Source organism: Stigmatopora argus, chromosome 11 (assembly GCF_051989625.1).
Source record: "Stigmatopora argus isolate UIUO_Sarg chromosome 11, RoL_Sarg_1.0, whole genome shotgun sequence".
Lineage (NCBI taxonomy): Eukaryota > Metazoa > Chordata > Actinopteri > Syngnathiformes > Syngnathidae > Stigmatopora > Stigmatopora argus.
This window is the reverse complement of record NC_135397.1, coordinates 5,312,456-5,337,435: the sequence shown is the minus strand read 5'-3', so window position 1 is coordinate 5,337,435 and position 24,980 is coordinate 5,312,456. Positions and strand designations below refer to the sequence as shown.

General features: G+C 37.9%; 2 protein-coding genes across 18 annotated transcripts in view; one reads left to right on the top strand and one right to left on the bottom strand.

Moving 5' to 3' along the window:
* Positions 1–24,316, top strand: part of LOC144084507 (polyunsaturated fatty acid 5-lipoxygenase-like) — a 56,557-nt gene extending 32,241 nt beyond the window's left edge. The window contains exon 29 of one of the 2 annotated variants that reach the window (XM_077613010.1): positions 24,196–24,316. The gene's annotated coding sequence lies outside the window, so the exon portion shown is untranslated. The remainder of the gene's footprint in view (positions 1–24,195) is intronic. The other variant, XM_077613015.1, reaches the window with a different exon arrangement.
* On the bottom strand, positions 176–17,081 carry LOC144084511 (uncharacterized). 16 transcript variants are annotated; one of them, XR_013303829.1, is made up of 12 exons: positions 16,787–17,078; positions 12,486–16,137; positions 12,285–12,419; positions 12,092–12,163; positions 11,944–12,027; positions 11,228–11,862; positions 11,071–11,161; positions 2,281–2,398; positions 1,589–1,706; positions 1,198–1,397; positions 918–1,023; positions 176–721 (listed from the first exon to the last, which is right to left on the bottom strand). XR_013303829.1 is itself a non-coding variant. In XM_077613027.1 (12 exons), exon 2 carries the CDS (start codon positions 16,006–16,008, stop codon positions 14,893–14,895), a length of 1,116 nt encoding a protein of 371 aa, XP_077469153.1. In that variant the 5' UTR covers positions 16,009–16,137; positions 16,787–17,081; the 3' UTR covers positions 827–1,023; positions 1,198–1,397; positions 1,589–1,706; positions 2,281–2,398; positions 11,071–11,161; positions 11,228–11,862; positions 11,944–12,027; positions 12,092–12,163; positions 12,285–12,419; positions 12,486–13,369; positions 14,038–14,892. The 16 variants fall into 16 exon arrangements, 5 of the variants coding, with proteins under 5 accessions (XP_077469153.1, XP_077469151.1, XP_077469155.1 ...); XR_013303836.1 differs by lacking the exon at positions 176–721 and adding an exon at positions 5,168–5,287 and having other exon boundaries at positions 827–1,023; positions 16,787–17,080; XR_013303833.1 differs by lacking the exon at positions 176–721 and having other exon boundaries at positions 827–1,023; positions 11,228–11,661; positions 11,737–11,862.
* Positions 24,317–24,980: the final 664 nt, after the last annotated feature.

The window sequence follows — 24,980 nt, the reverse complement described above, 5'->3', positions numbered from 1 at the left end:
CCCCGCCTTCGGCGGGCGGGGAGAGGCACCTGCGACATAAGACAAATTACCTTTTACTAAAATAAACTTTCAAAATTAAATTTTACATTTAAACATTACATCAAAATTAGTTAAAAGAATTGGCTTAAAAAAACAATAGACAAATAATTTTTATTGGACAGGACCATGCTGAGTACGGAGGCGTCTTACACACTTAGCCAAAATCACTCCATCGCCCTCTTACCGAAAAGACTTAGCCGGTCGAAGTTTAGTGGGTGTGTGGGTGGGCCCCTTGGCGCACACAGTAGAGTATGCGCCTACCACCGAGTGGAAGCTGGTTCGCGTCCCGCAGACGTACTCTTGGTGCCTCTCCCCGCCTTCGGCGGGGAGAGGCACCTGCGACATAAGACAAATTACCTTTTACTAAAATAAACTTTCAAAATTAAATTTTACATTTAAACATTACATCAAAATTAGTTAAAAGAATTGGCTTAAAAAAACAATAGACAAATAATTTTTATTGGACAGGACCATGCTGAGTACGGAGGCGTCTTACACACTTAGCCAAAATCACTCCATCGCCCTCTTACCGAAAAGACTTAGCCGGTCGAAGTTTAGTGGGTGTGTGGGTGGGCCCCTTGGCGCACACAGTAGAGTATGCGCCTACCACCGAGTGGAAGCTGGTTCGCGTCCCGCAGACGTACTCTTGGTGCCTCTCCCCGCCTTCGGCGGGGAGAGACACCTGCGACATAAGATAAATTACCTTTTACTAAAATAAACTTTCAAAAATTAAATTTTACATTTAAACATTGCATCAAAAATAGTTAAAAGAATTGGCCTACAAAAACAAAAGACAAGAAAACTTTTATTGGACAGGACCATGCTGAGTAGGGAGGCGGTTTACACACTTAGCCAAAATCACTCCAGCGCCCTCTTACCGCAAATACTCAGCCGGTTGAAGTTTAGTGGGAAGGTGGGAGGGCCCTTTAGCACACACAGTAGAGCATATGCCTACCGTCGAATGGAAGCTGGTTCGCTCCCCACCTGCGACAAAAGACTCATTACCTTTTACTAAAAAAAAATTTCAAAATTAAATTTTCCATTTAAACATTACATAAAAATTAGTTAAAAGAATTGGCCTAAAAAAAACAAAAGACACTGGCTATTAGCTATGATTTCAAATAAGCCACCCAAACTTTTATTGGTTGGCATTCCCACCACAACCGCCGGCTGTCGAAGAACCGCATGGTGGCGTTGCTCTGCCAGTCGCCCTCGTCCACATCCACGTCGGCCGAATGACGGAGACACACCTCAAACCCACGGCTGTCACGGGGTGAGGCAAGCAGGACTTGACTTGTCGATCGGTCGGCTGCACCCGTTCTTCTCCTCCCGCTCCTCTTCCACATTGTCCAATGCATCTGTCATGACACAAAGACAATTATTTCTCAACAGGGAAAAAACCCTTTGTATACTATGTCGTTTTTTGAGAAAAAAAAAACCTTACTATACTATGTCGTTTTTTAGGAAAAAAAGCCTTACTATACTATGTCGTTTTTTAGGGAGAAAAAGCCTTACTATACCATGTTGTTTTTAAGGAATAAAGACTTACTATACAGTGCGTGGTTGTCCGTCTCCTTGTACCCTAAGATCGTCTGGCCACCGATTCAGGATGTCCCCCGCCTCTGGCCTGGAGACAAATGGGATTGGCTCCAGCATCCCCCGCTACCCTAATGAGGATAAAGCAGTTCAGAAAATGAGATGAGGCTTACTATACATGGTCATTTTTTTAAAAGCCTTACTATATTATGTCGTTTTTTTTAAGAAAAAAAGCCTTACTATACTATGTCGTTTTTTTAAGAAAAAAAGCCTTACTATACTATGTCATTTTTTAAGAAAAAAAAACCCTTACTATATTATGTCATTTTTAGGGAAAAAACCTTACTATACTATGTCGTTTTTTTTAGGAAAAAAAGCCTTACTATATTATGTCGTTTTTTTAGGGAAAAAAGCCTTACTATACTATGCTGTTTTTTGGGGGGGAAAAAAGCCTTACTATACTATGTCGTTTTTTTAGAAAAAAAAAAGCCTTACTATACTATGTTGTTTTTTAGGGAAAAAAGCATTACTATACTATGTCATTTTTAAGAAAAAAAAAGCCTTACTATACTATGTCGTTTTTTAGGGAAAAAACCCTTTGTATACTATGTCGTTTTTTGAGAAAAAAACCCTTACTATACTATGTCGTTTTTTAGGAAAAAAAGCCTTACTATACCATGTTGTTTTTAAGGAATAAAGACTTACTATACAGTGCGTGGTTGTCCGTCTCCTTGTACCCTAAGATCGTCTGGCCACCGATTCAGGATGTCCCCCGCCTCTGGCCTGGAGACAAATGGGATTGGCTCCAGCATCCCCCGCTACCCTAATGAGGATAAAGCAGTTCAGAAAATAAGATGAGGCTTACTATACATGGTCATTTTTTTTAAAAGCCTTACTATACTATGTTGTTTTTTAGGGAAAAAAGCATTACTATACTGTCATTTTTTAAGAAAAAAAAACCCTTACTATATTATGTCATTTTTAGGGAAAAAACCTTACTATACTATGCTGTTTTTTTTTTTTTTAGGAAAAAAAGCCTTACTATACTATGTCGTTTTTTAGGGAAATAAACCTTACTATACTGTCGTTTTTTAGGAAAAAAAGCCTTACTAAACTATGTCGTTTTTTAAGAAAAGCCTTACTATACTATGTCATTTTTTTAGGAAAAAAAAGCCTTACTATACTTTGTTGTTGTTTTTTATAGGAAAAATAGCCTTACTATACTATGTCGTTTTTAAGGGAAAAAAGCCTTACTATACCATGTCGTTTTTTAAGAAAAAAAGCCTTACTATACTATGTCATTTCTTTAGGAAAAAAAGCCTTACTATCCTATGTCGTTTTTTGGGGGAAAAATAGCCTTACTATACTATGTCGTTTTTTAGGAAAAAAAAGCCTTACTATACTATGTCATTTTTTAAGAAAAAAAGCCTTACTATACTATGTCGTTTTTAGGAAAAAAAGCCTTACTATACTATGTCGTTTTTTAGGGAAAAAAGCCTTACTATACTATGTCGTTTTTTAATTTAAAAAAAAATCCTTACTATACTATGTCGTTTTTTAGGGAAATAAACCTTACTATACTGTCGTTTTTTAGGAAAAAAAGCCTTACTAAACTATGTCGTTTTTTAAGAAAAGCCTTACTATACTATGTCATTTTTTTAGGAAAAAAAAGCCTTACTATACTTTGTTGTTGTTTTTTATAGGAAAAATAGCCTTACTATACTATGTCGTTTTTAAGGAAAAAAAGCCTTACTATACCATGTCGTTTTTTAAGAAAAAAAGCCTTACTATACTATGTCATTTCTTTAGGAAAAAAAGCCTTACTATCCTATGTCGTTTTTTGGGGGAAAAATAGCCTTACTATACTATGTCGTTTTTTAGGAAAAAAAAGCCTTACTATACTATGTCATTTTTTAAGAAAAAAAGCCTTACTATACTATGTCGTTTTTAGGAAAAAAAGCCTTACTATACTATGTCGTTTTTTAGGGAAAAAAGCCTTACTATACTATGTCGTTTTTTAATTTAAAAAAAAATCCTTACTATACTATGTCGTTTTTTAGGGAAATAAACCTTACTATACTGTCGTTTTTTTAGGAAAAAAAGCCTTACTAAACTATGTCGTTTTTTAAGAAAAGCCTTACTATACTATGTCATTTTTTTAGGAAAAAAAAGCCTTACTATACTTTGTTGTTGTTTTTTATAGGAAAAATAGCCTTACTATACTATGTCGTTTTTAAGGAAAAAAAGCCTTACTATACCATGTCGTTTTTTAAGAAAAAAAGCCTTACTATACTATGTCATTTCTTTAGGAAAAAAAGCCTTACTATCCTATGTCGTTTTTTGGGGGAAAAATAGCCTTACTATACTATGTCGTTTTTTAAGAAAAATAGCCTTACTATACTATGTCGTTTTTTTAGGAAAAAAGCCTTACTATACTATGTCGTTTTTTAAGAAAAAAAGCCTTACTATACTATGTCGTTTTTTAAAGAAAAAAAGCCTTACTATACTATGTCGTTTTTTTAAGAAAAAAAACCTTACTATATTATGTCGTTTTTTAGCGAAAAAGCTTTACTATACTATGTCATTTTTTAACAAAAAAAAGCCTTACTATACTATGTCGTTTTTTAAGAAAAAAAGCCTACTATCCTATGTCGTTTTTTGGGGGAAAAATAGCCTTACTATACTGTGTCGTTTTTTAAGAAAAAAAGCCTTACTATACTATGTCGTTTTTTTAGGAAAAAAGCCTTACTATACTATGTCGTTTTTTAGGAAAAAAAGCCTTAGTATACTATGTCGTTTTTTAAGAAAAAAAGCCTTACTATACTATGTCGTTTTTAGGAAAAAATGCCTTACTATACTATGTCGTTTTTTAGGAAAAAAAGCCTTAGTATACTATGTCGTTTTTTAAGAAAAAAAAACCTTACTATACTATGTCGTTTTTTAGGAAAAAAAGCCTTACTATACAATGTCGTTTTTTAGGGAAAAAAGCCTTACTATACTATGTCGTTTTTTAAGAAAAAAAACCTTACTATATTATGTCGTTTTTTAGGGAAAAAGCCTTACTATACTATGTCGTTTTTTAGGAAAAAAAGCCTTACTATACTATGTCGTTTTTTAGGAAAAAAAGCCTTACTAAACTATGTCATTTTTTAAGAAAAGCCTTACTATACTATGTCATTTTTTTTAGGAAAAAAAAGCCTTACTATACTTTGTTGTTGTTTTTTATAGGAAAAATAGCCTTACTATACTATGTCGTTTTTTAAGAAAAAAAGCCTTACTATACTATGTCGTTTTTTAGGAAAAAAGCCTTACTATACTATGTCGTTTTTAGGAAAAAAAGCCTTACTATACTATGTCGTTTTTTAGGAAAAAAAGCCTTACTATACTATGTCGTTTTTTAAAAAATAAAGCCTTACTATACTATGTCATTTTTTTAGGAGAAAAAGCCTTACTATCCTATGTCATTTTTTTTGGGAAAAATAGCCTTACTATACTATGTCGTTTTTTAAGAAAAAAAACCTTACTATACTATGTCGTTTTTTAGGAAAAAAGCCTTACTATACTATGTCGTTTTTTAGGAAAAAAGACTTACTATACAGTGTGCGTGGTTGTCCATCTCCTTGTACCCGAAGATCGGCTGGCCACCGATTCAGGATGTCCGCCGCCTCTGGCCTGGAGACAGCTTGGATTGGCTCCAGCATCCCCCGCTAGCCTAATGAGGATAAAGCGATTCAGAAAATGAGATGAGATGAGGCTTACTATACATGGTCATTTTAAAAAAAAAAGCCTTACTATACATGGTCATTTTTTAAAAGAAAAAGTCTTACTATACTATGTCGTTTTTTAGGAAAAAAAAGCCTTACTATACTATGTCGTTATTTAGGGAAAAAAGCCTTACTATGTTTTTAAGAAAAAAAAGCCTTACTATATACTATGGCATTTTTTTAAGAAAAATAGCCTTACTATACTATGTCATTTTTTAGGAAAAAAAGCCTTAGTATACTACGTCGATTTTTAAGAAAAAAAGCCTTACTATACTATGTCGTTTTTTAAGAAAAAAGCCTTACTATACTGTGTCGTTTTTTAAGAAAAAAAGCCTTACTATACTATGTCGTTTTTAGGAAAAAAAGCCTTACTATACTATGTCGTTTTTTAGGGGGAAAAAGCCTTACTATACTATGTCGTTTTTTAAGAAAAAAAAAACCTTACTATATTATGTCGTTTTTTAGGGAAAAAGCCTTACTATACTGTCGTTTTTTTTAGGAAAAAAAGCCTTACTATACTATGTCGTTTTTGAAGAAAAAACGCCTTACTATACTATGTCATTTTTTTAGGAAAAAAAGCCTTACTATCCTATGTCTTTTTTGGGGAAAAAATAGCCTTACTATACTATGTCGTTTTTGAAGAAAAAAAGCCTTACTATACTATGTCGTTTTTTAGGAAAAAAGCCTTACTATACTATGTCGTTTTTTAGGAAAAAAGCCTTACTATACTATGTCGTTTTTTAGGAAAAATAGCCTTACTATACTATGTCGTTTTTTAATTTAACAGAAAAGCCTTACTATACTATGTCGTTTTTTAGGGAAATAAACCTTACTATTTTTTTAAGAAAAAAAGCCTTACGATATACTATGTCGTTTTTTAATTTTAAAAAAGCCTTACTATACTATGTTGTTTTTTAGGAAAAAAAGGCTTACTATTCTGTTGTTTTTTAAGAAAAAAAGCCTTACTATACTATGTCGTTTAAAAAAAAATAGCCTTACTATACTATTTCATTTTTTAAGAAAAAAAGCCTTACTATACTATGTTGTTTTTTTAGGATAAAAAAAGGCTTACTTTTCTATGTCGTTTTTGAAGAAAAAATGCCTGTCGTTTTTTAAGAAAAAAAAAAACCTTACTATACTATGTCGTTTTTTAGGAAAAAAAGCCTTACTATACTATGTCATTTTTTAAGAAAAAAAGCCTTACTATACTATGTCGTTTTTAGGAAAAAAAGCCTTACTATACTATGTCATTTTTTAGGGAAAAAAGCCTTACTATACTATGTCGTTTTTTAATTTAAAAAAAAATCCTTACTATACTATGTCGTTTTTTAGGGAAATAAACCTTACTATACTGTCGTTTTTTAGGAAAAAAAGCCTTACAAAAACTATGTCGTTTTTTAAGAAAAGCCTTACTATACTATGTCATTTTTTTAGGAAAAAAAAGCCTTACTATACTTTGTTGTTGTTTTTTATAGGAAAAATAGCCTTACTATACTATGTCGTTTTTAAGGAAAAAAAGCCTTACTATACCATGTCGTTTTTTAAGAAAAAAAGCCTTACTATACTATGTCATTTCTTTAGGAAAAAAAGCCTTACTATCCTATGTCGTTTTTTAGGAAAAAAAGCCTTACTATACTATGTAGTTTTTTAAGAAAAATAGCCTTACTATACTATGTCGTTTTTTTAGGAAAAAAGCCTTACTATACTATGTCGTTTCGTAAGAAAAAAAGCCTTACTATACTATGTCGTTTTTTAAAGAAAAAAAGCCTTACTATACTATGTCGTTTTTTTAAGAAAAAAAACCTTACTATATTATGTCGTTTTTTAGCGAAAAAGCTTTACTATACTATGTCATTTTTTAACAAAAAAAAGCCTTACTATACTATGTCGTTTTTTAAGAAAAAAAGCCTTACTATACTATGTCGTTTTTTAGGAAAAAAGCCTTACTATACTATGTCGTTTTTTAGGAAAAAAAGCCTTAGTATACTATGTCGTTTTTTAAGAAAAAAAGCCTTACTATACTATGTTGTTGTTTTTTTAGGAAAAATAGCCTTACTATACTATGTCGTTTTTTAAGAAAAAAAGCCTTACTATACTATGTTGTTTTTTTGGGAAAAAAAGCCTTACTATACTATGTCGTTTTGCAAGAAAAAAGCCTTACTATAATATGTCGTTTTTTAATTTTAAAAAAGCCTTACTATACTATGTCGTTTTTTAATTTAAAAAAGCCTAAGTATTCTGTCATTTTTTAAAGAAAAAAAGCCTTACTAAACTGTCGTTTTTTAAGTAAATAAGCCTTACCATACAATGTTGTTTTTTAAGAAAAAAAGCCTTACTATACTATGTCGTTGTTTAAGAAAAAAAGCCTTACTATACTGTGTCATTTTTTAAGACAAAAAGCCTTACGATATACTATGTCATTTTTTAATTTAAAAAAAAAAAAGCCTTACTATACTATGTCGTTTTTTAGGGAAAAAAACCTTACTATACTATGTCATTTCTTTAGGAAAAAAAGCCTTACTATCCTATGTCGTTTTTTAGGAAAAAAAGCCTTACTATACTATGTAGTTTTTTAAGAAAAATAGCCTTACTATACTATGTCGTTTTTTTAGGAAAAAAGCCTTACTATACTATGTCGTTTCGTAAGAAAAAAAGCCTTACTATACTATGTCGTTTTTTAAAGAAAAAAAGCCTTACTATACTATGTCGTTTTTTTAAGAAAAAAAACCTTACTATATTATGTCGTTTTTTAGCGAAAAAGCTTTACTATACTATGTCATTTTTTAACAAAAAAAAGCCTTACTATACTATGTCGTTTTTTAAGAAAAAAAGCCTTACTATACTATGTCGTTTTTTAGGAAAAAAGCCTTACTATACTATGTCGTTTTTTAGGAAAAAAAGCCTTAGTATACTATGTCGTTTTTTAAGAAAAAAAGCCTTACTATACTATGTTGTTGTTTTTTTAGGAAAAATAGCCTTACTATACTATGTCGTTTTTTAAGAAAAAAAGCCTTACTATACTATGTTGTTTTTTTGGGAAAAAAAGCCTTACTATACTATGTCGTTTTGCAAGAAAAAAGCCTTACTATAATATGTCGTTTTTTAATTTTAAAAAAGCCTTACTATACTATGTCGTTTTTTAATTTAAAAAAGCCTAAGTATTCTGTCATTTTTTAAAGAAAAAAAGCCTTACTAAACTGTCGTTTTTTAAGTAAATAAGCCTTACCATACAATGTTGTTTTTTAAGAAAAAAAGCCTTACTATACTATGTCGTTGTTTAAGAAAAAAAGCCTTACTATACTGTGTCATTTTTTAAGACAAAAAGCCTTACGATATACTATGTCATTTTTTAATTTAAAAAAAAAAAGCCTTACTATACTATGTCGTTTTTTAGGGAAAAAAACCTTACTATACTATGTCGTTTTTTAGGAAAACCTTACTATACTGTGTCGTTTTTAAGAAAAAAAGCCTTACTATACTATGTCGTTTTTAGGAAAAAAAGCCTTACTATACTATGTCGTTTTTTAGGGAAAAAAGCCTTACTATACTATGTCTTTTTTTAAGAAAAAAAGCCTTACTATACTATGTCGTTTTTTAAGAAAAAAAGCCTTACTATACTGTGTCATTTTTTAAGACAAAAAGCCTTACGATATACTATGTCATTTTTTAATTTAAAAAAAAAAAAGCCTTACTATACTATGTCGTTTTTTAGGGAAAAAAACCTTACTATACTATACTATGTCGTTTTTTAGGGAAAAAAACCTTACTATACTATACTATGTCGTTTTTTAGGAAAACCTTACTATACTGTGTCGTTTTTAAGAAAAAAAGCCTTACTATACTATGTCGTTTTTAGGAAAAAAAGCCTTACTATACTATGTCGTTTTTTAGGGAAAAAAGCCTTACTATACTATGTCTTTTTTTAAGAAAAAAAGCCTTACTATACTATGTTGTTTTTAAAAGAAAAAAGCCTTACTATACTATGTCGTTTTTTAATTTAAAAAAGCCTTACTATCTGTCGTTTTTTAATTTAAAAAAGCCTTACTATCTGTCGTTTTTTAATTTAAAAAAAAGCCTTACTATCTGTCTTTTTTTAAAGCCTTACTAAAATATGTCGTTTTTTAATTTTAAAAAAGCCTTACTATACTGTCGTTTTTTCTTAAGAAAAAAAGCCTTACGATATACTATGTCATTTTTTTAAAGAAAAAAGCCTTACTATACTATGTCGTTTTTTAGGGGGAAAAGCCTTACTATACTATGTTGTTTTTTAAGAAAAAAAAACCCTTACTATATTATGTCGTTTTTTAGGGAAAAGCCTTACTATACTATGTCGTTTTTTAGGAAAAAAAGCCTTACTATACTATGTCGTTTTTTAAGAAAAAAAGCCTTACTATACTATGTCGTTTTTTAGGGGGAAAAGCCTTACTATATTATGTCGTTTTTTAAGAAAAAAAAGCTTACTATATGATGACAAGTAGGCTTTTTGTGTTGTGATAATGACGACAGGGCCTATGTCCGATTATTATTATTATTGTCGTTTTTTAAGAAAAAAAGCCTTACTATACTATGTCGTTTTGCAAGAAAAAAGCCTTACTATAATATGTCGTTTTTTAATTTTAAAAAAGCCTTACTATGTCGTTTTTTTAAAGCCTTACTATACTATGTCGTTTTTTAATTTAAAAAAAGCCCAACTATTCTGTCATTTTTTAAAGAAAAAAAGCCTTACTAAACTGTCATTTTTTAAGTAAATAAGCCTTACTATACAATGTTGTTTTTTAAGAAAAAAAGCCTTACTGTACTATGTCGTTTTTAAGAAAAAAAGCCTTACTATACTATGTCGTTTTTTAAGAAAAAAAAGCCTAACTATACTATGTTGTTTTTTAAGAAAAAAGCCTTACTATACTATGTTGTTTTTTTTAAATAAAAAAGCCTTACTATACTATGTCGTTTTTTAAGAAAAAAAAGCCTAACTATACTATGTTGTTTTTTAAGAAAAAAGCCTTACTATACTATGTTGTTTTTTTTAAATAAAAAAGCCTTACTATACTATGTCGTTTTTAGGAAAAAAAGCCTACTATACTGTCGTTTTTTAAGGAAAAAAAGTTTTACTATACTATGTCGTTTTTTTAATTAAAAAAGCCTTATTATACTATGTCGTTTTTTTAAGAAAAAAAGCCTTACTATACTATGTCGTTTTTTTAAGAAAAAAAGCCTTACTATACTATGTCGTTTTTTAAAGAAAAAATAGCCTTACTATACTATGTTGTTTTTTTAAGAAAAAAGCCTTACTATACTATGTCGTTTTTAGGGGGAAAACGCCTTACTATGCTATGTCCTTTTTTAGGAAAAAAAGCCTTACTATACTATGTCATTTTTTTAAGAAAAAAAGCCTTACTATACTATGTCGTTTTTTTTTTTTTAAAGCCTTACTATATTATGTTATTTTTTAGGAAAAATAGCCTTACTATATATACTATATATTTTTTTAAGAATAAAGCTTTACTATACATGTTCATTTTTAAGGCTTTTTTTGTAAGGCTTTAAAACAAAAACAATGTATAAGGCTTTAAAAAAAAAAAAAAAAACGACCATCTATTGTAAGCCTTTTTTCCAAAAAAATGACTATGTATACATTGTCATTTTTTAGAAAAAAAAGCCTAACGATTCATGGACAGAGAAAAGCCTTTTTTCCCCCGACCAAAAGCCGGCCAAATCTCTTGTGGCTACCCACCGTAACAGATGACGCAGTTCTTCACCTTCCTCAATTCAGCGGCCACGTCCCCCCACAGAACGGTGAAGACCGACTTCCCGCTCTCGTCCAGCTGAAAGCAAAGACCCGATTAAGCGGATGGACGGCCAAATTCCATCCCTGGGGGGGCGGGGCTTGCCTGCATGGCGCGACCGATGCGCACGGAACTCCATGACAGCCGCCAGCACGTCTTCCCCATCTTGTGAATTTGAATTATTTTCTATAATATATTTTCCAACAACCCTATCTTTTTTTTAATGTGAGTGATGCGATCAATTCCCTCAAAATCAAGAGGAAGTGGTGCAAAAATATCCCCAAAGCAACAGAAAATGAGGGATTGCTAACTGTTCAGACATGGGCTTGATGATCATCATCGAATCATCAAAAGCCTTATTGTCATCATACACAGCAGCGTATGACGAAATTGGTCGTCTCGAGATGTCCTCGGGGACATGCGGCAGGTTCGTTGGCAATCTGCTCTGATGGATTTATGGCATCTCCTCCCGAGAGCAACCAAATCCTGGCGACTGTAGAAAAGGTTTGCCTGGCAGATGTTAGCAAACAACGACAAGACTGAGGAAACAAAACACCAAACTGGAGAGCAAGAGCCAGCTGCATCCACCCGCGCCGCCATCTTGGATCACTTACCTCCTTCCAACCAAAACGTTTGAAGAATTGAGCCAATTCAGAGTGTCTGTCGTAAGATGGCCGCCAGTCACTAACACCAACGACAGGGCCTCAAGACTCCTAGTTTACACGTACCCGTGAAGCACGCTGAAAGAGAGCAAACACGGGTGGAATGGGCTCGGCTTGCGATTGGACGACGGCACGGGCCGGCGGGCGTGGCCGACTCACCGCAGTTGTCTCTGTCCCTGTCGTCCATCAGTCCGTGCCGTCCGTCCACGCCCAAAAGTCCGCAGGGGGGGGGGAAAGTTATAGCTTTTGGAAATTTCCAATAATTTAAGGAATTTTTTTTGCAAAGTGTGCTGAATTTTGCACTCACCTTGATCCCTCTGTCTGTCCCTGCCGTCCGTCCCTGCCGTCCGTCCCTGCCGTCCGTCCCTGCCGTCCGTCCCTGCCGTCCGTCCATGCCGTCCGTCCATGCCCAAAAGTCCGCAGAGGAGAAAAAAAGTTCAAGTCTTTGAACATTTTCCAATATTTTTTTTTTGGCAAAGTGTGTTGAATTTTGCACTCACCTTGATCCCTCCGTCTGTCCCTGCCGTCCGTCCCTGGCGTCCGTCCCTGCCGTCCGTCCCTGCCGTCCGTCCTTGCCGTCCATCTTTGCCGTCCGTTCATGCCCAAAAGTCCACGGGGGAAAAAAAGGTTCAAGTCTTTGAAATTTTTCCAATAAATTAATTACATTTTTTTTAGCAAGGTGTGCTGAATTTTGCACTCACCTTGATCCCTCTGTCCGTCCGTGCCGTCCGTCCGTCCGTCCGTGCCGTCCGTCCGTCCGTCCGTGCCGTCCGTCCGTGCCGTCCGTCCGTGCCGTCCGTGCCGTCCGTCCGTCCGTCCGTGCCGTCCGTCCGTGCCGTCCGTCCGTGCCGTCCGTCCGTGCCGTCCGTGCCGTCCGTCCGTCCGTGCCGTCCGTCCGTGCCGTCCGTCCGTGCCGTCCGTCCGTGCCGTCCGTCCGTGCCGTCCGTCCGTGCCGTCCGTCCGTGCCGTCCGTCCGTGCCGTCCGTCCGTGCCTGCCGTCCGTGCCGTCCGTGCCGTCCGTCCGTGCCGTCCGTCCGTGCCGTCCGTCCGTCCGTCCGTCCCTGCCGTCCGTCCCTGCCGTCCGTCCCTGCCGTCCGTCCCTGCCGTCCGTCCCCAAAACTCAGCAGGGGAGAAGTGTCCAAAACTCCACTAGGGAGAAAAGCGTCCAAACCTCCACTGGGGAGAAAAGTGTCCATAAATCCACGGGTAAAAAAAAGTGTCCAAAACTCCACTGGGGAGAAAAGTGTCCAAAAAGTGTCCAAAACTCCACTGGGGAGAAAAGTGTCCAAAAAGTGTCCAAAACTCCACTGGGGAGAAAAGTGTCCAAAAAGTGTCCAAAACTCCACGGGGGAGAAAAGTGTCCAAAAAGTGTCCAAAACTCCACTGGGGAGAAAAGTGTCCAAAAAGTGTCCAAAACTCCACTGGGGAGAAAAGTGTCCAAAATGTGTCCAAAAAGTGTCCAAAACTCCACTGGGGAGAAAAGTGTCCAAAAAGTGTCCAAAACTCCACTGGGGAGAAAAGTGTCCAAAACTCCACTAGGGAGAAAAGTGTCCACAAATCAAAACTCAAAGACCAAAATACTTACCTGCACCGGTAAAAAAGTGTCCAAAACTCCACTGGGGAGAAAAAGTGTCCAAAACTCCACTGGGGAGAAAAAGTGTCCAAAACTCCACTGGGGAGAAAAAGTGTCCAAAACTCCACTGGGGAGAAAAAGTGTCCAAAACTCCACTGGGGAGAAAAAGTGTCCAAAACTCCACTGGGGAGAAAAAGTGTCCAAAACTCCACTGGGGAGAAAAAGTGTCCAAAACTCCACTGGGGAGAAAAAGTGTCCAAAACTCCACTGGGGAGAAAAAGTGTCCAAAACTCCACTGGGGAGAAAAAGTGTCCAAAACTCCACTGGGGAGAAAAAGTGTCCAAAACTCCACTGGGGAGAAAAAGTGTCCAAAACTCCACTGGGGAGAAAAAGTGTCCAAAACTCCACTGGGGAGAAAAAGTGTCCAAAACTCCACTGGGGAGAAAGTGTCCAAAACTCCACTGGGGAGAAAAAGTGTCCAAAACTCCACTGGGGAGAAAAAGTGTCCAAAAAGTGTCCAAAACTCCACTGGGGAGAAGTGTCCAAAAAGTGTCCAAAACTCCACTGGGGAGAAAAGTGTCCAAAACTCCACTGGGGAGAAAAGTGTCCAAAAAGTGTCCAAAACTCCACTAGGGAGAAAAGTGTCCACAAATCAAAACTCAAAAGACCAAAATACTTACCTGCACCGGTAAAAAAGTGTCCATAAATCCACGGGTAAAAAAGTGTCCATAAATCCACGGGTAAAAAAAGTGTCCATAAATCCACGGGTAAAAAAGTGTCCATAAATCCACGGGTAAAAAAGTGTCCAAAACTCCACTGGGGAGAAAAGTGTCCAAAAAGTGTCCAAAACTCCACTGGGGAGAAAAGTGTCCAAAAAGTGTCCAAAACTCCACTGGGGAGAAAAGTGTCCAAAAAGTGTCCAAAACTCCACTGGGGAGAAAAGTGTCCAAAAAGTGTCCAAAACTCCACTGGGGAGAAAAGTGTCCAAAAAGTGTCCAAAACTCCACTGGGGAGAAAAGTGTCCAAAAAGTGTCCAAAACTCCACTGGGGAGAAAAGTGTCCAAAACTCCACTGGGGAGAAAAAGTGTCCAAAACTCCACTGGGGAGAAAAAGTGTCCAAAACTCCACTGGGGAGAAAAAGTGTCCAAAACTCCACTGGGGAGAAAAGTGTCCAAAACTCCACTGGGGAGAAAAGTGTCCAAAACTCCACTAGGGAGAAAAGTGTCCACAAATCAAAACTCAAAAGACCAAAATACTTACCTGCACCGGTAAAAAAGTGTCCAAAAGTCCACCGGTAAAAAAGTGTCCATAAATCCACGGGTAAAAAAGTGTCCATAAATCCACGGGTAAAAAAGTGTCCAAAAGTCCACGGGTAAAAAAGTGTCCAAACGTCCACGGGTAAAAAAGTGTCCAAACGTCCACGGGTAAAAAAGTGTCCAAAACTCCACTGGGGAGAAAAGTGTCCAAAAAGTGTCCAAAACTCCACTGGGGAGAAAAGTGTCCAAAACTCCACTAGGGAGAAAAGTGTCCACAAATCAAAACTCAAAGACCAAAATACTTACCTGCACCGGTAAAAAAGTGTCCAAAACTCCACCGGGGAGAAAAAGTGTCCAAAACTCCACTGGGGAGAGAAAAAGTGTCCAAAACTCCACTGGGGAGAAAAAAAGTGTCCAAAACTCCACTGGGGAGAAAAAAAGTGTCCAAAACTCCACTGGGGAGAAAAAAAGTGTCCAAAACTCCACTGGGGAGAAAAAAAGTGTCCAAAACTCCACTGGGGAGAAAAAAAGTGTCCAAAACTCCACTGGGGAGAAAAAAAGTGTCCAAAACTCCACTGGGGAGAAAAAAGTGTCCAAAACTCCACTGGGGAGAAAAAAAGTGTCCAAAACTCCACTGGGGAGAAAAAAAGTGTCCAAAACTCCACTGGGGAGAAAAAAAGTGTCCAAAACTCCACTGGGGAGAAAAAAAGTGTCCAAAACTCCACTGGGGAGAAAAAAAGTGTCCAAAACTCCACTGGGGAGAAAAAAAGTGTCCAAAACTCCACTGGGGAGAAAAAAAGTGTCCAAAACTCCACTGGGGAGAAAAAAAGTGTCCAAAACTCCACTGGGGAGAAAAAAAGTGTCCAAAACTCCACTGGGGAGAAAAAAAGTGTCCAAAACTCCACTGGGGAGAAAAAAGTGTCCAAAACTCCACTGGGGAGAAAAAAAGTGTCCAAAACTCCACTGGGGAGAAAAAAAGTGTCCAAAACTCCACTGGGGAGAAAAAAAGTGTCCAAAACTCCACTGGGGAGAAAAAAAGTGTCCAAAACTCCACTGGGGAGAAAAAAAGTGTCCAAAACTCCACTGGGGAGAAAAAAAGTGTCCAAAACTCCACTGGGGAGAAAAGTGTCCAAAACTCCACTGGGGAGAAAAGTGTCCAAAAAGTGTCCAAAACTCCGCTGGGGAGAAGTGTCCATAAATCCATGGGTAAAAAAAGTGTCCAAAATAAAATAAATCCGCCGTCCGTCCGTCTGTGCCGTCCATCCTTGCCGTCCGTCCCTGCCGTCCGTCCATGCCGTCCGTCCGTCCATGCCGGCCGTCCGTCCATGCCGTCCGTCCGTCCATGCCGTCCGTCCGTCCGTCCATGCCGTCCGTCCGTCCATGCCGTCCGTCCATCCATGCCGTCCAGGTTGAACTTCACTTTAGTGTCCCGGAGGTACTGAGCCAGGCCGGCGTGGTGCAGTCAGACCAGGTGGCCCCAGGCCTTTTAGAACTCAAGCCGCTGTCCAGGAAGATGTCCGTCAACTTAAAAAAGCCACACAGGGACAGAGTTTAGTCTGCTTTCTAAACAAACATTTATAGCCTTAATTCCATCGTGTACATACACTACAACAAGTGCATGCCATACAATGTGTGTCAATCAATCACATTTGCATTTAACATCATTAACCAAAACTTTGAGCCCATTCGCACCGACAAATAAGTGTATTTTTACAAACAAAATCATAGGAGTATGAACATTAGCTTAACTAACGCTCATTTAGCATCCACAATAAAGTACAGTTAGAAGCACTACGTGGACTCCCTGCTAGCCACTCGCGGCTAGCGCTAGCCTCGTGCTAATCGCTCATTAGCATGATATTTCCACACAAAAAAGACAGTTGGAATCCCGTAACAATAACCACCGCGTTAAGAACACCGCTCGGTACTTATGAATACTTGCCCAATACATAATTTAGCAAAATAACATTAAAATTTAAGCTTGAGATTTAACCTTAACCCATGCTTGCTTAGCGGAGCTCAACATGGCGATCTTCAGGTCAAACTAAAGGCACACTTGTTCACTATAACAAGTAAGTAACTCGTAAGACATCAAAATAAACGCACACTTGTTCATTATAACAAGCAACTAACTCGTAAGACATTAAAATAAATGTTAAAACCATTGTTATACCTGACTGGCGTGCAATATGTCTGCGATACAGTGTGCCTAGCCCCACCACCTGAAGTCATTTGAAGTTAATCAGCGTGTTTTCGTCTCAGTGCCCTGTGATTGGCTGGCAAGCCATAGTTGGCCGTGATAGGCTCCAGCATCCCTGCAACCCCTGCGAAGTAAAGCGGTGCGGAAAATTATTGAATCAATGAATGATTTATTTTGAAAAACGGAATTATATCGGCACCATAAGATGGACCAGAGCTATTTTGTATAGCTACCAAAGAGATGTGTATTCTCAAATCAATAAAACTGAATACAGTATAAACCATTACACACACACACATATATATATATATATATATATATATATATATATATATATATATATATATATATATATATATATATATATATATATGTAATGGTTTAATTTGAAACGGCTGTATTCAGTTGTATTGAACCCATATATATATATATATATATATATATATATATATATATATATATATATATATATATATATATATATATATATATATATATATATATATATATATATATATATATATATATATATATATATATATATATATATATATTCTCGTCCTTAAAAGCCAAAAGTCAATATGTACTTGACTATTTGACTGTGGTTTCAAAGTAAACCATTACACGCGTATTTGTGTCTGTGCGCGTGTCTGTCTGTGCGCGTGTCTGTGTTTGTGCGAGTGTCTGTCTGTGCGCGCGCGTGTCTGTGCGCGCGCGTGTCTGTGCGCGCGCGTGTCTGTGCGCGCGCGTGTCTGTGCGCGCCCGTGTCTGTGCGCACCCGTGTCTGTGCGCGCGGGTCTGTGCGCGCGTCTGTGCGCGCGTGTGTGTGTGTATGTGTGATGGTTTACTTTGAAACCGTAGTCAAATAGTCAAATACATATTAACTTTTGGATTTTTAGGAAGAGAAAATGACTAGAGTCCAACCATTATGACTAATTTGTGGCATCCAGGAGCTAAAATCTGTCATCACCGCTGGCTAAAACTGCCAGCTGGATTTACAAACTGTGGAAACTCCCAGAAAACAAGCACACTGTATAGCAGGGGTCTCGAACTCAATTTACCTGGGGGCCGCTAGAGGCCGAGTCTGGGTGAGACTGGGCCGCATCAGGATTTCCACAAGAAAACACTGATAAAACATTCCAACGTTATCAAATATCTTTATTTTTTAACAAAAAATAATGAATTAAATAAATTAACTTAAAGATTAATAAAAAATAAATCGATCGAAACATGCTGTAAAACACGAAAAACATGAGTGGACAGAGCTACTGCCACTGGCTGCCACTTAAACGGCGCCATCATGGGGAAAGGGGTAAAAAAAAAAAAAAAAATTAAATTTTTTTTTAAAAATCGATGTTTCTTTTTACTGCGCGCCATATGATTGCTACTGCGCAGAGAAGACGAGAGTAGTGCGCAATTGCGCACGCGCGCAGCTTAGAGGGAACATTGCTCCGAACACAAGTGTCATTCATATCAATTTTGCGGGCCGCACCAACATTAATCTTTCATATTAAGACGGGGGCCGCAAATTATCGTCCCGAGGACCGCAGTTGGCCCGCGGGCCGCAAGTTTGAGACCCCTGCTGTATAGTAAGGCTTTTTTTCCCTTGAAACATTTTTAAAGTTGTTTAACAATCGCCGCCAGTGTCTCCGTCAAGGCAAAAAAAATAATTTCTGCGTCATCATACATTTTTCCCTGACCATTTATTTAACCGTATGTCCGCAATATGTATGGATTGGAGATCTGTCATGTAAAGTTAAATTGAAAAAGGTCCTTGGCGGAGGCGATTGTTGTTGTTTTTTTTGTAAGAGGTCACTCTAAAAGTATTCATCCTGAAATGTTCCATGATATTTTTCTTCCCGGCTGGGTTTAAGTCGGGGGATAATCGTTTAGCGTTTACATAGTGCTTTTTCATTTGCCATTTTTTGGGACGGATCGTAACGATCACCTCCTCGCCGTCACCAATTAGCTGGGGGGTGGGCAAAGGGTTTGTAGAAGCAACGGGGGTTGGGCTGCAAGAAGCACCTGACGGCAATCCACTGATTGCACTTGTAGGACACTAGTATTGTGGAAAGCTTTGCTCTTTATGAAAACCTACATTTTGTGGAATAGTTTGAAATGAAAGCTTAGTTTTATGGGATGCTATGCCTTTACATCAAATCAAAAGCCTTTAGTGTCATCATACACCACTGCATATAATGAAATGGGTGAAATATTCTCTTAAATGAGTCAAAATGGTCAAAAGTCTGCATTTTGATGGCCAACGTTTACAATAGGTCCAGAAAAAGACTTGGACAGTCTGCAACAGGGGTCCTCGAGGGCCGCTGTGGGTTGGGCCAGCATTTTTTTTTTCAAAACATCCAGCACAGACTCGGTCGGACTCAGTTGAAGCAACGGGGGTTGGGCTGCAAGAAGCACCTGACGGCAATCCACTGATTGCACTTGTAGGACACTAGTATTGTGGAAAGCTTTGCTCTTTATGAAAACCTACATTTTGTGGAATAGTTTGAAATGAAAGCTTAGTTTTATGGGATGCTATGCCTTTACATCAAATGAAAAGCCTTTAGTGTCATCATACACCGCTGCATATAATGAAATGGGTAAAATATCATTCAACAAACGGTGCTCTTAAATGAGTCAAAATGGTCAAAAGTCTGCATTTTGATGGCCAACGTTTACAATAGGTCCAGAAAAAGACTTGGACTGGCTTGGAGAGTCTGCAACAGGGGTCCTCGAGGGCCGCTGTGGGTTGGGCCAGCATTTTGTTCGGAAACATCCAGCACAGACTCGGTCGGACTCAGTTGAAGCAACGGGGGTTGGGCTGCAAGAAGCACCTGACGGCAATCCACTGATTGCACTTGTAGGACACTAGTATTGTGGAAAGCTTTGCTCTTTATGAAAACCTACATTTTGTGGAATAGTTTGAAATGAAAGCTTAGTTTTATGGGATGCTATGCCTTTACATCAAATCAAAAGCCTTTAGTGTCATCATACACCGCTGCATATAATGAAATGGGTGAAATATTCAACAAAGGTGCTCTTAAATGAGTCAAAATGGTCAAAAGTCTGCATTTTGATGGCCAACGTTTACAATAGGTCCAGAAAAAGACTTGGACTGGCTTGGAGAGTGCAACAGGGGTCCTCGAGGGCCGCTGTGGGTTGGGCCAGCATTTTTTTTTCCGAAACATACAGCACAGACTCGGTCGGACTCAGTTGAAGCAACGGGGGTTGGGCTGCAAGAAGCACCTGACGGCAATCCACTGATTGCACTTGTAGGACACTAGTATTGTGGAAAGATTTTGCTCTTTATGAAAACCTACATTTTGTGGAATAGTTTGAAATGAAAGCTTAGTTTTATGGGATGCTATGCCTTTACATCAAATCAAAAGCCTTTAGTGTCATCATACACCGCTGCATATAATGAAATGGGTAAAATATCATTCAACAAAGGTGCTCTTAAATGAGTCAAAATGGTCAAAAGTCTGCATTTTGATGGCCAACGTTTACAATAGGTCCAGAAAAAGACTTGGACTGGCTTGGAGAGTCTGCAACAGGGGTCCTCGAGGGCCGCTGTGGGTTGGGCCAGCATTTTTTTTTTCTGAAACATCCAGCACAGACTCGGTCGGACTCAGTTGAAGCAACGGGGGTTGGGCTGCAAGAAGCACCTGACGGCAATCCACTGATTGCACTTGTAGGACACTAGTATTGTGGAAAGCTTTGCTCTTTATGAAAACCTACATTTTGTGGAATAGTTTGAAATGAAAGCTTAGTTTTATGGGATGCTATGCCTTTACATCAAATGAAAAGCCTTTAGTGTCATCATACACCGCTGCATATAATGAAATGGGTAAAATATCATTCAACAAAGGTGCTCTTAAATGAGTCAAAATGGTCAAAAGTCTGCATTTTGATGGCCAACGTTTACAATAGGTCCAGAAAAAGACTTGGACAGTCTGCAACAGGGGTCCTCGAGGGCCGCTGTGGGTTGGGCCAGCATTTTTTTTTTCAAAACATCCAGCACAGACTCGGTCGGACTCAGTTGAAGCAACGGGGGTTGGGCTGCAAGAAGCACCTGACGGCAATCCACTGATTGCACTTGTAGGACACTAGTATTGTGGAAAGCTTTGCTCTTTATGAAAACCTACATTTTGTGGAATAGTTTGAAATGAAAGCTTAGTTTTATGGGATGCTATGCCTTTACATCAAATCAAAAGCCTTTAGTGTCATCATACACCGCTGCATATAATGAAATGGGTGAAATATTCAACAAAGGTGCTCTTAAATGAGTCAAAATGGTCAAAAGTCTGCATTTTGATGGCCAATGTTTACAATAGGTCCAGAAAAAGACTTGGACTGGCTTGGAGAGTCTGCAACAGGGGTCCTCGAGGGCCGCTGTGGGTTGGGCCAGCATTTTTTTTTCCGAAACATCCAGCACAGACTCGGACTCAGTTGAAGCAACGGGGGTTGGGCTGCAAGAAGCACCTGACGGCAATCCACTGATTGCACTTGTAGGACACTAGTATTGTGGAAAGCTTTGCTCTTTATGAAAACCTACATTTTGTGGAATAGTTTGAAATGAAAGCTTAGTTTTATGGGATGCTATGCCTTTACATCAAATGAAAAGCCTTTAGTGTCATCATACACCGCTGCATATAATGAAATGGGTAAAATATCATTCAACAAAGGTGCTCTTAAATGAGTCAAAATGGTCAAAAGTCTGCATTTTGATGGCCAACGTTTACAATAGGTCCAGTAAAAGACTTGGACTGGCTTGGAGAGTCTGCAACAGGGGTCTTCGAGGGCCGCTGTGGGTTGGGCCAGCATTTTTTTTTTCGAAACATCCAGCACAGACTCGGTCGGACTCAGTTGAAGCAACGGGGGTTGGGCAAGAGAAGCACCTGACGGCAATCCACTGATTGCACTTGTAGGACACTAGTATTGTGGAAAGCTTGCTCTTTAGGAAAACCTACATTTTCTGGAATAGTTTGAAATGAAAGCCTAGTCTTATGGGATGCTACGCCTTTATATCAAATCAAATCAAATGTACGTATGTATCAAAAATACGACCAAGTAAGGCTTTTTTCTTTAAAAAAACAACAACAAATTATAGTAAGGCTTTTTTCTTAAAAAAACGACAGTATAGTAAGGCTTTTTTAAAATTAAAAAACGACATAGTATAGTCAGGCTTTTTTTCTAAAAATACGACCATGTATAGTAAGGCTTTTTCTCCTAAAAAACGACCATGTATAGTAAGGCTTTTTTCCTTAAAAAAACAACAACATAGTATAGTAAGGCTTTTTTTCAACAACAACAAAAAACCGAACGTGTATATATAGTAAGGCTTTTTTATTTAAAAAAATGACCATGTTTAGTAAGGCATTTTTACATGAAAAAATACCATGTACAGTCAGGGAATTTTTTACAGACAAAAACGACCATTTATAGCAGGGGTCCCCAAACTTTTTCCTGTGAGGGCCACATAACTTTTCCCTTCTCTGATGGGGGGCCGGTGTCAGTTTGTAACAGAAAAAGTGTGACGATCGTAGGGGAGCTTAATTTTTTTTTATTGTTTTCCAGAAAGCCACACATAACCAAATAACCCTTTCCAGGTTCTTTACAGAAAAAAAGTCAGGAAACATAGAATAACACTATTAATGAAATAAATAATAACTAAATAACCCTCTCTGAGTTCTTCACAGAAAAAACAGGAAATAAATAACACTATTTATGAAATAAATAATAACTAAATAACTCTCTCTGGGTTCTTCAAAGAAAAAAAAGCCATGGAACATTAACTTTCTGTTGTGCCATGCACAATCTTCTCCCTTTGCTCTGAAGTTTATGCACGACACCACAACCGTCATTACAGAATCCCACGTCAACATTTTGCAGCACAGTGCTTGCTGGTGAATTTGGCAGTGGACTCGTAGCGGGGCGGTGAGACCCCTTTTTTCCAACTCCCGGTTCATGCGTCCCATTATTAGACCGCGAGTTTCGGCCACCATGCTAGGAGCCCCGTCAGTCGTGATGCTAGCTAGCTTTGACCAGTCCAGGTCCAACTTCTCCATGGTTTGGCACACTTTGTCAAAAATATCCTCTCCCGTTGTAGTCCCTTTGAGACTTTGGAGGGCTGCCAGATCCTCGCAAATCTCAAAGTTTGCGCTAACTCCACGAATAAAAATGAGCAGTTGCGCTGTGTCTTGCACGTCCGTGCTTTCATCCAGTGCTAATGAAAAAAAGTCAAATTCTTTCGTCTTCTGCTGCAGCTGGGCATATACATTACTCCCGATTTCTTCAACGCGTCTGGTCATTGTACTCACCGACAGACTTACGGCATTAAATGCATCTTTCTTCTCGGGACACACCTCCTCCGCGACAGTATCCAAACATTTCTTAACAAACTCTCCGTCAGTGAAAGGCTTACCGCTGCTTGCTATCAATTTAGCAACCCAAAAGCTGGCCCGAACGGATGCCTGGTTCTGCTGAGATAGTAGTCCACTTTTTCGCTTTGAGAGTTTGTCTGCTCGTATTTGGCCTTGCAATCTATCGTACTTGTCTTTGTGACGGGATTCATAGTGTCGGCAAAGATTGTATTCTTTGAATACCGCCACCGTCTCTTGACAAATGAGACAAACAGCCTTTTCTTTGCATTGAACAAAAAAATAATAGTTTGTCCACTCCAGGTTAAATACCCTGTATTCTGAATCAATTTTTCTCTCACCTAACTTTTTCGCCATTATGCCGTTCTCAAACAGGTTGCAGTTTTAATATGCTTGAATAGTCCGCGATGGTCCCAGGGCTCCGCCCTCACCTGCGATCGTCCAGATGTCTCGGTAACACTGCTCGTGCATGCAACGGTGGACGTGCCCGCCTGCATCAAAGGGAAACACTCTCCCCGCGCGTGTCACCAAAGAAGCAATGCGAAGCCCCGCTTCACTGGGATGATTTGTGGGCTCAGCAGGGGTGCAATGAACCAAACACAAGATTAAAACATCCCAGTCTTCAAGGCCAAATAGGAAAAAAATCAGATAGTGTCTCTGGTATTGTTCAGAGGGCCGGTCCAAATGTGCCGGCGGGCCGCATCCAAAAAAAAAAAAAAAATTCGATAGCGTCTCTGGTATTGTTCAGAGGGCTGGTCCAAATGTGCCGGCGGGCCGTATCCGGCCCGCGGGCCGTAGTTTGGTGACCCCTGCTGTATAGTAAGGCCTTTTTTCTTAAAAACGACATAGTATAGTAAGGCCTTTTTCTTGAAAAAACGACATAGTATAGTAAGGCTTTTTTCTTAAAAAAAGACAGTATAGTAAGGCCTTTTTTTCTTAAAAACGACATAGTATAGTAAGCCTCATCTCATCTCATTTTCTGAACCGCTTTATCCTCACTAGGCTAGCGGGGGATGCTGGAGCCAATCCCAGCTGTCTCCAGGCCAGAGGCGGCGGACATCCTGAATCAGTGGCCAGCCAATCTTAGGGTACAAGGAGACGGACAACCGCGCACACTGTATAGTAAGTATTTTTTCCTTAAAAACGACATGGTATAGTAAGGCTTTTTTCTTAAAAAACGACTTAGTATAGTAAGGCTTTTTTATTTCTAATTCTAATTTTATTTTCTAAGTCAGGGGTTGGGAACCTTTTTGACAAAGAGAGCCATAAACAATTCATATTTTCAAAAGTTATTCCTTAAGAGCCATACTCTAAATTTAAAAGTCAAGTGGAAAAAAAAGAATACTTTTGACAACATTCTTATGCAGTTGCTAATCAATGAGTATGCATTCTAGCAGAGTCTAATGCAAAAAAAGAAAATTAAAGCAGCACTGGACATAGTATCTCAGTTCTGTCACCATCGGGTTCCATATTTTAGCTCACAGGTTAGCAAAGAGCCAGATGCAGCCATCAAAAGAGCCACATGTGGCTCCAGAGCCATAGGTTCCCTACCCCTGTTCTAAGTGTTTATTCCCCCAGTTTTTTTTTTTAATTTTATTTTCTAAGTGTATATACCCCAAGTTTTTTATTTTATTTTCAAAGTGTTTATTCCCCCATCTTTTTTTCAAATTTTATTTTCTAAGTGTTTATTCCCCCAGTTTAATTTTATTTTCTAAGTGTATTTTACAAAAAATAATTGTAAGTGTAAAATTGTTTTGTGAACCTTTAAACTAAAATGTCTTGTCTTA